Raw genomic sequence first — 11,628 nt, 5'->3', positions numbered from 1 at the left:
CACACGCTGCATTTCTAAACGCAGCGTTTTGGATGCCAAAAATCGGTGCGGAAAGAAAAGCAGCATGTCACTTCTTTTGTGCGGTGTAGCTGCGTTCTCTCCCCCATTAAATCAATGATGTGGGTCAGAACGCAGCTACACCGCAGTGAGCTGCTTTTTTGTTGCGGTCCGCGGGCTTTATCGGCATGCCAGAATGCAGGCATTTACCTGGAAGTGAGGTCAAGAGGTTTCCTGTTGACCTCACTTCCTGGCAAAGTCCTGGGAAGCCCCCGGTGTCGCCAAAGTGCCCGCCCCGACCCCCGACCCCCCCCTCCCGAAAATCCAACATGGCCACGCGCACAGTAGCGCACCGGCCGCCCTGCTCCTATGATTTCTGTCGCATGTGCCTTGAGACATGCGACAGAAAAATGCCCCCCAGGCCCTGCCAGGTCACCCCCTATTCCCCCCGGTATTCCCCCTTACCTGTCTGGTCGCAGCGCTGATCCCCCGCGGCCCCCTCCTCCTTCACAGTGCACGCTGGCCGGTCACATGAGCAGAGCAGCTGACAGCCAGCACTGTGTTCAGTGTGAGCTGTGCTGGCTGCTCGGCACTCTGCAGCTGTGACCCGGGGAGAGTGGGTGCAGATTTTTGGCACCCACTCTCCTCAAATGGAGGGTCTGCCCTCCTAGAAAATGGGGGATACGTTCCCTGAACGTGCCCCCATATTCTAGAAGGTCCAGAGGCGACGTGGGACGTCCAAATGGATTTCTGCGGACCCATTTTTTTCAAATTTTTTTTATTAAATTGGAGAACAAGGGAATGATTTGGGGAGTGTTTTTTCTAATAAAACATTTTTTGTCATTTTTTTTGCTTTTGTTTACTGTCAATTAGTTATGTCTGGTATCTGATAGACGCCGTGACTTCACTAATTGCTGGGCTTGATGCCAGGTGACATTACACATCTGGTATCAACCCCATTTATTACCCCGTTTGCCAACGCACCAGGGCGCGGGATGAGTTGGAGCGAAGCGCCAGGATTGGCGCATCTAATGGATGCGCCACTTCTGGGGCGGCTGCGGCCTGCTATTTTTAGGCTGGGAAGAGTCCAATAACCATGGCTCTTCCCACCCTGAGAATACCAGACCCCAACTGTCAGCTTCACCTTGGCTGGTGATCTAATTTGGGGGGACCCCACGTTATTTTTTTTTTTAACTCTTTATTTATAAATAAAAAAAAAAGCCTGGGGAGCCCTCCAAATTCATCACCAGCCAAGATGAAGCTGCCAGCTGTGGTTTGCAGGCTACAGCTGTCTGCTTTACCCTGACTGGCTATCAAAAATAGCGGGGACCCACGCCATTTTTTTCATTTATTTTTTTTTGGATAAATACTAAGCTAGGCACCCTTTAGTGCCACATGAAAGGTACTAAAGGTGCCAGCTTAGAATATGCAGGTGGGGGTGGGATGTTATATATATTTGACATCCCTTCATCCATTGACGCTTTTTAGGCTGTGTGCCCACAATCAGGGTTTGCAGCGTTATGGGCGCTGAGTGTTTTCCCTGCGTCCATAACGCTGCGTTGTGCAGTAGAAGCACAGTGGAAGGATTTTTGGAGATCCCATGCCCACTGTGCTTCTTTTCTCCGCAGCATAAACTGACCGGTGGCGCAGCTTCCCGAGCCTCAGCATGTCAATTTATGCTGCGGAGACGAGAGTGTTCTCTGCAGGTAGCATAGAGCTCCACAGCAGCCTGAACCCAAATCGTGGGCATGGGCAGCTGCAGGAAGGCTGACACTGTGTACTAGACGCCGTGTCGCTGGATCATGTCCACATAGCCTTAGGCCTCTTTCACACGTCAGTGATTCTGGGACGTTTGTGCTTTTTTTAAACATACCAGAATCACTGACATACGCAGACCCATTATAATGAATGGGTCTGCTCACACGTCAGTGATTTTACACTGCACGTGTCTCCATGCGGTGTACCCGCGTGTGCGTGATTGCCGCACGGAGACATGTCCATTTTTTTCTGGCATTACTGATGTTCCACGGACCACGCAGAGGTGTGGTCCGTGAAACACGTGTCAGAAAAAAACGTGCTTTTAAAATAAAAATCATTTTAACTCACCCGGCGTCCAGCGATGTCCTCTGCAGCCCGTGCAGCTTGCTGCTTCTGAGCCGGCTCATTATTGTTGCGCATATTCATGATGCGCGACACAGCCGACCCAGGAAGCAGCTGCTGCGGGGGTCAGCACCAGCCGGATGCTGCACCGCGGGAGCGATCAGCACCATGGAGAGCGGGAGCGGGCGCAGGTGAGATGATTACTGAGTGCAATCACGGGCCACGGAGAACGGAGCCCGGATTGCACTTAGACAACCCACGTGTGCCGTGATTCACGGCACACAGAGGGACATGTGCGTGTTTTACACGCCAGTGAAAAACGTCAGTGTTTTTCACTGACATGTGAAACGGGCCTAAAAGTGAGAATATTGTTGCTACAGCAACATTTTGGGTGAAGTAGCTGTGGATTCAAAATGCTTAATATACGCCTGAATAAAATCCTTGAGAGATGCAGATTCCAAAATGGGGTCACTTGTGGGGGTTTTCTGACGTATAGGTACCCAAGGGGCCCTGCTAATGTGACATGGTGCACGAAGTTTATTTAAACTTTTCCAAAATTCAAATGGTGCTCCTTCCATTCCAAGCCCTCCCATTTATCCAAACAGAATGTGGAGAAGGAAATGACATCACAGGTTTTTTTTTCCAAACTTTATTAACACTGACAAGTCTTAAAAAACGCACCTAAAAAAACGCATGAAAAACGCATGAAAAACGCATGCGTTTTCGATGCCTTTTTCTCAAAAAGCATTGTTTACAATTCTCCCCTCTGCCAGAGGGTGCGTTTTTTTCCGCGCTGAAAAAAAAGCAACGTGTGCACATAGCCTTAGTTTACTATGAAGTATATTGGTATATGGTTCATTAAACAAAAATTAAGCCGGTCTCTGACTTAATTTGCAAGTTATCTGCAGGAACCAATCAGAGTCCTTGTTTTATATTTCCTTTGCTGGTTTGAAAATGAAAGCTGAACTCTGATTGGTTTTCACTTTTGCTCTGAGATGTAACTAAAGCCCTGTGCTGCTCTGTCATCTGTCCTGTGCTGCCACGTGCTGCTCATATACTCCATGTGTCCTACATTGTTTTGTACCACCATATGACGCCATATCACATGTGCTGCTCTATTCTGCTATGTAATATGATATGCTTTCATGTGCCATGCAATGCCGAAATGCCCGTAGACTGTGTTAAAAAAAAAATAAAAACCTTCATTCTTCTCTTGAAGTAGCCCAAATCCTGTTTTCTTCATATAAGACAGATGTAGGGGGGTTCAGAGGCCGCAGTCATACCAGGGACCCAGGGAGCTGACGAACGCGGAGACTTCATATTAAGGCTCTTTTCCACTTGCGATTTTCATGTGCGATCCGATAAAAAATTGGATTGCACTGGCATCAGTGTTAATTAATAGGGATGATCGAATACCTCAAATATTCACCTTCGCGAATATTTTCATAATAGGTCACCACTATGCGAATATTTGATGCACATTGTAAAGGAGGCTTTACAGGCTGCGATCTCGCTAGCGAGATCGCAAGCGATCATACCCGTCCCAGTCGGTTGTGCGACACGGGCAAATCGCTGCCCGTCGCGCACAACCTCGCTTACGCCCGTCAGACGGACTTATCTGTCCTGCGATGTCGCTCTTGCCGGCGATCCTCCTCCTTTCTAAGGGGGTGGTTCGTGCGGCGTCACAGCGACGTCACACGGCAGCCATCGAATAGAAGCGGAGGGGCGCAGATGAGTGGGACGTAAACATCCCGCCCACCTCCTTCCTTCCGCATTGGCGGTTGAGGCAGGTAAGGAGATGTTCCTCGCTCCTGCAGTGTCACACACAGCGATGTGTGCTGCCGCAGGAACGAGGAACAACATCGCTAATTAGAAGAGAACAATTTTTTGTTTAGGACGACCTTTCCGCGGCAAACTATTTTGGCCGCTTTTGCGATCTTTATAGGTCGCACATAAGAGTCACACACTGCGATATCGTTAATGACGCCGGATGTGCGTCACTAACTGCGTGACCCCGACGATAAATCATTAACGATATCATAGCGTGTAAAGCCCGCTTAAGTCTATGGGAAGCCCGAATAATTCCAAATAGTTGTTATTCGGGTATCTCCTAGCCTTACATTGCGCATCGAATATTCGCGAATAGTCGAATAGCAGCGACCTATTTGGAAAATATTCACGAAGCCGAATATTTGCGGTATTCAATCATCCCTATTAATCGATGAAGCAGTTTCCTCTTTCTTTTTATTTCTTGACATGAATCGTACTCTCGGTGCTATTGCAGCATGCTGTGTTTGGCAGCGAGTCTCGGCTCACGCACCCCCATGCAAGCCTTTGGGAGTGCGTGAGCCACTGCACTCGCACTGCACTCGCATGTTATGTGACTGCACTGCTTTCTATGCAGAGACAGACAGCGGAAGAGCTGGGGAGAAAGTGCTCCCCCCTCTTGTCCGAGGCTGTGATACGATCGCAAGATCGCATCACAGTCGCCTGACCCTCGGCTGACGCTCGTGGCAGAGGGTCATTAGCATATCACTTCCGATGCTCTCGCATCAGAAGCGGTACACAAATGGAAAAGAGCCCTTATTGTCATGCTTTCCAAATGATAATACGGGAGGTTCCCAAAAAAGGGGCAGACTTCCCGGGTTTCCAGAAGAGATGACAAATCTGATGGTTGCAAGCGCCTCTTAAAACCAAATTGGTTTGTGCAGAAGGAACTTTGCGCCTGCCGTGGGGTTTCTCTGTTATGAAACAGAATCCTGGCACCCCTTCACATATTGAGCGGGCAAAAAAGTGGGGATATGTCACAAACGTCCATAAAGGCCATTTCTCAGAGTTAGTATGATTAATATTATTATTATTTATTTATTATTATAGCGCCGTTTATTCCATGGTGCTTCAAAATCCACATCACAGAATATTTTAAGCATTTTTTTATGTGGCTTTTGAAGCTCATCTACGTCAAAATCCATTGTAGACGCTCCATGTGAATACACCCTAAAGCAGCGTTCCCACGATGAGTATTTGTTGAGTTTTTGATATTGCAGATTTTAAATTCGGTTATCTAGGTTTTGAAGTGTTTTTTTGTTTTTGTTGTTTTTTGGGTTTTTTTTTATAATGTACGTTTTTATCATCTTTTTGACTCTGTGGTGTTTCTCTTTTCGATATGTTTAGTTTTAAATAATGCTGCTATTTTTCTCTTTTATTATACACTTCCCGCTATTTGGCTTCGACAAAACTTTGTTGATGCAGTCATATACGGATTACATCCCTTTTTTTTGTTTCCGCGTATACGTTTTTTTTTATCTTTTTGGATTTTCCATGCCTAATGCAATAGGGAAGATTTGCGTTTTTGTATACCCGCAAGAGAAATTCATAAACTCACCGCAGGTCAATTTGTGCTTCATTAACAAGAAGCACGCTAAGTATAAAATGTCTGTAAATCCCATTCACTTTGCTGGAAATAGAAAACGCTTTGTTTTTTGTTTTGTATGATGAAAATATGCATCATCAAAAACTCACCAGAAAATAATTGTGGAAACTTAGTCCTCAGAAGTCAGTGTCCGCCTATTGTCAGCTAATAGAGTCCTGATCATAGACTGCTATATCCATAGTGTATGAACACCAGGCCACTACAATTACATGGTCAGAAAAGCGGAGATCAATCTGCTTTTTGTAGGAGAGTCACTATTTTGTTTCTCCGGCAGTCACCACCTCTTTCTGGCCATATCTGTCCTCCGTTATTGCAGCCCTTTAGTATAAATTAGGTTATTCGTAGGAAATGCTGTAAATAGTGATAGTACATACTCCATACGCTCTACCCGATCATTCTGAATTGTAATTTGGTCTTTTTCAGAGCAGATGCTATCACCTCTGTTTAGGATATGGTCTCTTCATGGAGCTCTGCTGGCAGGTGATAGTTAAATATTCTGTCTGTATATTTCACATGTTGAGGTTTTGTCTGTGGAACAGGTGCGGTGGATTCAACCTCGTCCTCCTCATCGTCATCGTCCAGTTTTGTAAATGGTGCTACCAGCAAAAACCTACCAGCAGTGCAGACCGTGGCTCCCATGCCGGAGGACTCTGCTGAAAACATGAGGTAATTATCATAGATTTGTTTGTACTATTTTTATATATATATATATATATATATATATATATATGTACTATTTTTATATATATATATATATATATATATATATATATATATATATATATATATATATATATATAATATACACACACACATATGTATATACAGTACAGACCAAAAGTTTGGCCACACCTTCTCATTCAATGAGTTTTCTTTATTTTCATGACTCTGAAAATTGGAGATTCACATTGAAGGCATCAAAACTATGAATTACAACATGTGGAATGAAATACTTAAAAAAAAAAAAAAGTGGGAAACAACTGAAAATATGTCTTATATTCTAGGTTCTTAAAAGTAGCCACCTTTTGCTTTGATTACTGCTTTGCACACTCTTGGCATTCTCTTGATGAGCTTCAAGAGGTAGTCACTGGAAATGGTTTTCCAACAGTCTTGAAGGAGTTCCCAGAGATGCTTAGCACTTGTTGGCCCTTTTGCCTTCACTCTACGGTCCAGCTCACCCCAAACCATCTCGATTGGGTTCAGGTCTGGTGACTGTGTAGACCAGGTCATCTGGCGTAGCACCCCATCACTCTCCTTCTTAGTCAAATAGCCCTTACACAGCCTGGAGGTGTGTTTGGGGTCATTGTCCTGTTGAAAAATACATGTTGATCCAACTAAACGCAAACCGGGTGGAATAGCATGCTGCTGCAAGATGCTGTGGTAGCCATGCTGCTTCTGTATGCCTTCAATTTTGAATAAATCACCAACAGTGTCACCAGCAAAGCACCCCCACACCATCACACCTCCTCCTCCATGCTTCACAGTGGGAACCAGCCATGTAGAGTCTATCCGTTCACCTTTTCTACAAAGACACGGTGGTTGGATCCAAAGATCTCAAATTTTGACTCATTAGACCAAAGCACAGATGTCCATTCCTTGTGTTCTTTAGCCCAAACCAGTCTCTTCTGCTTGTTGCCTGTCCTTAGCAGTGGTTTCCTAGCAGCTATTTTACCATGAAGGCCTGCCGCACAAAATCTCCTCTTAACAGTTGTTCTAGAGATGAGAAGGTGTGTCCAAACTTTTGGTCTGTATATATATATATATATATATATATATGTATATATATATATATATATATATATATATATATATATATATATATATATATATATATGTATATATGTGTGTGTGTTATATATATATATATATATATATATATACTGAGAATAATATTAGTCTGTTACCAAAGTCTACGCTGCTTCTCCGGTACATATGTCAATGGAGACAAGGTCTAGGAATACGGGAAGGACATCTGCAGCTCCTTTGAATTTTTGCGTATCTTAGAATTGTTGGTTTCCAGCTTTAGACTACTATCACATTGCCGTATGCTTGTTTACGTCTGTGTTGACTACTGTTAACAGCTTGTAGGATAATTAAAATGAAATTTGTATGTGTGTTCTCCTTTATTTACAATGCAATGACATATGTAGGCCTAGAATAATTAATCATGTACATGCTCCCATACACTTTCTACAAATTGCCCTCTGCTAATCAAGAATCGCCGATTTAGTCATGCATATAATACATGTGCACTCGTACTCAGGTCTCTTTTATATAAATCCCTCATTGTCCCACCTCTAACATAATGGTCATATCTTTGTGGGCAACTGACTGTAGAAGGCCAAATGTAGTTGGAAATGACTGTAACGCTAATCAATTAATTGTGGATAGATGTATTTTAAGTACTTGTCGGAAAACAAGTTAAACATTTTGCGTGTGTGTGTGTATAGATAGATCTATATACAGGGCCAAATTAAGGTTGGTGGGGAACCCCTGGGCAGAAAATCTGGTGGGGGCCCCATAACATTAACATTTTTAGCCATAACAGTAGAGCGCGAACTGTAGCATTTAGATATAAATCCAATGAACATTTATCTTATCCTGTTCTGCTACATTCAGATTTACAGTACTACAATACAGATACAGTCCAGGATCACTCACAACCGTAACTTATTCACACAGTACAATACAGATACAGTCCAGGATCACTCACAACCGTCACTTATTCACACAGTACAATACAGACACAGTCCAGGATCACTCACAGCCGTCACTTATACGCACAGTACAATACAGATACAGTCCAGGATCACTCACAGCCGTCACTTATTCACACAGTACAATACAGATACAGTCCAGGATCACTCACAACCGTCACTTATACACAGAAAGTAGAGTTAAGGCTGCTTTACACATTTCAATTACATATGCGATCTCGTATGCGATCGCACACGCCCCCATCGTATGTGCGGAACAGGCAATTTGTTGCCCGTGTCGCACAAACGATTAACCCCCGTCACACGTACTTACCTTCCAAACGACCTCGCTGTGGGCGGCGAACATCCACTTCCTGAAGTGGGAGGGACGTTCGGCGTCACAGTGACGTCACACAGCGGCCGGCCAATAGAAGCGGAGTGGCGGAGATGAGTGGGACGTAAACATCCCACCCACCTCCTTCCTTCCGCATTGCTGGCGGGACGCAGGTAAGCTGTGTTCATCGTTCCCAGGGTGTCACACGCAGCGACGTGTGCTGCCTCAAGAACGATGAACAACCAGACGTTCAATTTTTAGAAAATGAATGACGTGTATGCGATCAATGTTTTAACGCACAATTGGGGTCGCACGTAGCGGTCACACACTACAATATCACTAACGATGCCGGATGTGCGTCACTTATGATTAACCCCGCCGACACATCGTTAGATATATTGTAGCGTGTAAAGCGCACTTTACTCACATATTTTTTATTGATCCCAATGTTAAGGCAGCCAGGGCCGGCTCCAGGTTTTTGTGGCCTCCGGGTGAAAGAGTCTCAGTGGGCCCCATCCACACACAGACACGCACATACACATACAGGCATACGTACATATACATATTTGAAGACAAATTCAGAAAAATACATATAAACAGACAAATATATGCACAGTCATATACACTGACATACATGCAGACACAGACGCATTAGGGCTCGTGCACACGTTGCGTAATTCCATGCATTTATGCTGTGTATAGCACTACAGTATAAATGCATGCGTCCTGCGTCCCCTGCACAATCTATGTAGATTGTGCATGAGACGTGCGCACGTTACTTTTATGAACGCAGCGATTTGGGTGCTAAAATGTTGACCCAAATCCGTGCGTTCATAAAAGCAGCATGTCAATTATTCCGTGCGCTATGTATGCAGCTCCCGCTCTGTTTATGGTGGGGGCAGCAGCCAGAGCGCATGAAATCGGCTTTTTTTTGTACAGAAAAACTGCATCCATTATGCAGTGTTTCTGCAGTGATTTGAAGTGCACATGGGCTGTCAAATCGCTGCAGAATATTCAGCAGTTACGTGCGCATGAGCCCTTACAGGTATTAATATGGGGAAGTCGCCAGCAGCCTCACTCGCCTCTCCCGCTTGTTTCTGTCCAGCTCCTTCAGGACATGTGGCTGTGTTTCACGATGGCTGTCACTAACAGACATGACTGCACTGCTGTATATACATCACAGGAGGGGCTGGGGGGCTACAATATATACATTACAGGAGGGGCAGGGGGCATAGACGTTACTGGAGTGGCAAACACCTCTGGTGGTGTACTCATTACTGGGATGGGTGACATAGCGCTCTGGGGGACCCATATAGTTCTGGGGGGGGCACAGACTGCTCTAATTCATATATACACACAGTACTGCTTCTTACACACACAGCTCTGACACACACACACACACACACACAATACAATGCACCCCCCATTACCCCTCCCCCACACACACAATACAATGCACCCCTCATTACCTCTCCCCCCACACACAATACACCCTCTATTACCCCTCCCCTCACACACAATACAATGCACCCCCATTACCCCTCCCCCCACACAATACAATGCACCCCCATTACCCCTCCCCCCACACATAATACAATGCACCCCCCATTACCCCTCCCCCCACACACAATACAATGCACCCCCCATTACCCCTCCCCCACACACAATACAATGTACCCCCCATTACCCCTCCCCCCACACACACAATACAATGCACCCCTCATTACCCCTCCCCCACACAAACAATACAATGCACCTCCCATTACCCCTCCCCCACACACACAATACAATGCACCCCTCATTACCTCTCCCCCCACACAATACACCCTCTATTACCCCTCCCCCCACACACAATACAATGCACCCCCCATTACCCCTCCCCCCACACACAATACAATGCACCCCCCCATTACCCCTCCCCCCACACACAATACAATGCACCCCCATTACCCCTCCCCCACACACAATACAATGCACCCCCCCTTACCCCTCCCCCCACACACACACACAATATGATGCAACCCCCATTACCCCTCCCCCCACACACAAAATACAATGCAACCCTCATTACCCCTCCCCCACACACACAATACAATGCACCCCCCATTACCCCTCCCCCTCACACACAATACAATGCACCCCTCATTACCTCTCCCCCCACACACAATACAATGCACCCTCCACTACCCCTCCCCCACACACAATACAATGCACCCCCCATTACCCCTCCCCCCACACACACAATACGATGCACCCCCCATTACCCCTCCCCCCACACACACAATACGATGCACCCCCCATTACCCCTCCCCCCCCACACACAATACGATGCACCCCCCATTACCCCTCCCCCCACACACAATGCAATGCACCCCCCATTACCCCTCCCCCACACACAATACAATGCACCCCCCCTTACCCCTCCCCCCACACACACACAATATGATGCAACCCCCATTACCCCTCCCCCCACACACAAAATACAATGCAACCCTCATTACCCCTCCCCCACACACACAATACAATGCACCCCCCATTACCCCTCCCCCTCACACACAATACAATGCACCCCTCATTACCTCTCCCCCCACACAATACACCCTCTATTACCCCTCCCCCCACACACAATACAATGCACCCCCCATTACCCCTCCCCCCACACACAATACAATGCACCCCCCATTACCCCTCCCCCCACACACACAATACGATGCACCCCCCATTACCCCTCCCCCCACACAATACAATGCACCCCCCATTACCCCTCCCCCACACACAATACAATGCACCCCCCCTTACCCCTCCCCCCACACACACACAATATGATGCAACCCCCATTACCCCTCCCCCCACACACAAAATACAATGCAACCCTCATTACCCCTCCCCCCACACACAATACAATGCACCCCCCATTACCCCTCCCCCCCACACACAATACAATGCACCCCTCATTACCTCTCCCCCCACACACAATACAATGCACCCTCCACTACCCCTCCCCACACACACAATACAATGCACCCTCCATTACCCCTCCCCCACACACAATACAATGCACCCTCCAT

At 46.3% G+C, this 11,628-nt stretch overlaps 1 protein-coding gene across 4 annotated transcripts in view; it reads left to right on the top strand.

Moving 5' to 3' along the window:
- NBEA (neurobeachin) overlaps positions 1 to 11,628 on the top strand; it is a 1,081,445-nt gene that overhangs the window by 539,332 nt on the left and 530,485 nt on the right. For all 4 annotated transcript variants that reach the window (XM_075337333.1, XM_075337330.1, XM_075337331.1 and 1 more), the window contains one exon: positions 6,070 to 6,196. In XM_075337333.1, coding sequence (XP_075193448.1) covers positions 6,070 to 6,196 — 127 coding nt within the window. The remainder of the gene's footprint in view (positions 1 to 6,069; positions 6,197 to 11,628) is intronic.

Source organism: Anomaloglossus baeobatrachus, chromosome 2 (assembly GCF_048569485.1).
Source record: "Anomaloglossus baeobatrachus isolate aAnoBae1 chromosome 2, aAnoBae1.hap1, whole genome shotgun sequence".
Lineage (NCBI taxonomy): Eukaryota > Metazoa > Chordata > Amphibia > Anura > Aromobatidae > Anomaloglossus > Anomaloglossus baeobatrachus.
Note: the sequence above shows the minus strand (reverse complement) of the source record. Positions and strands in the feature narration are given on the sequence as shown.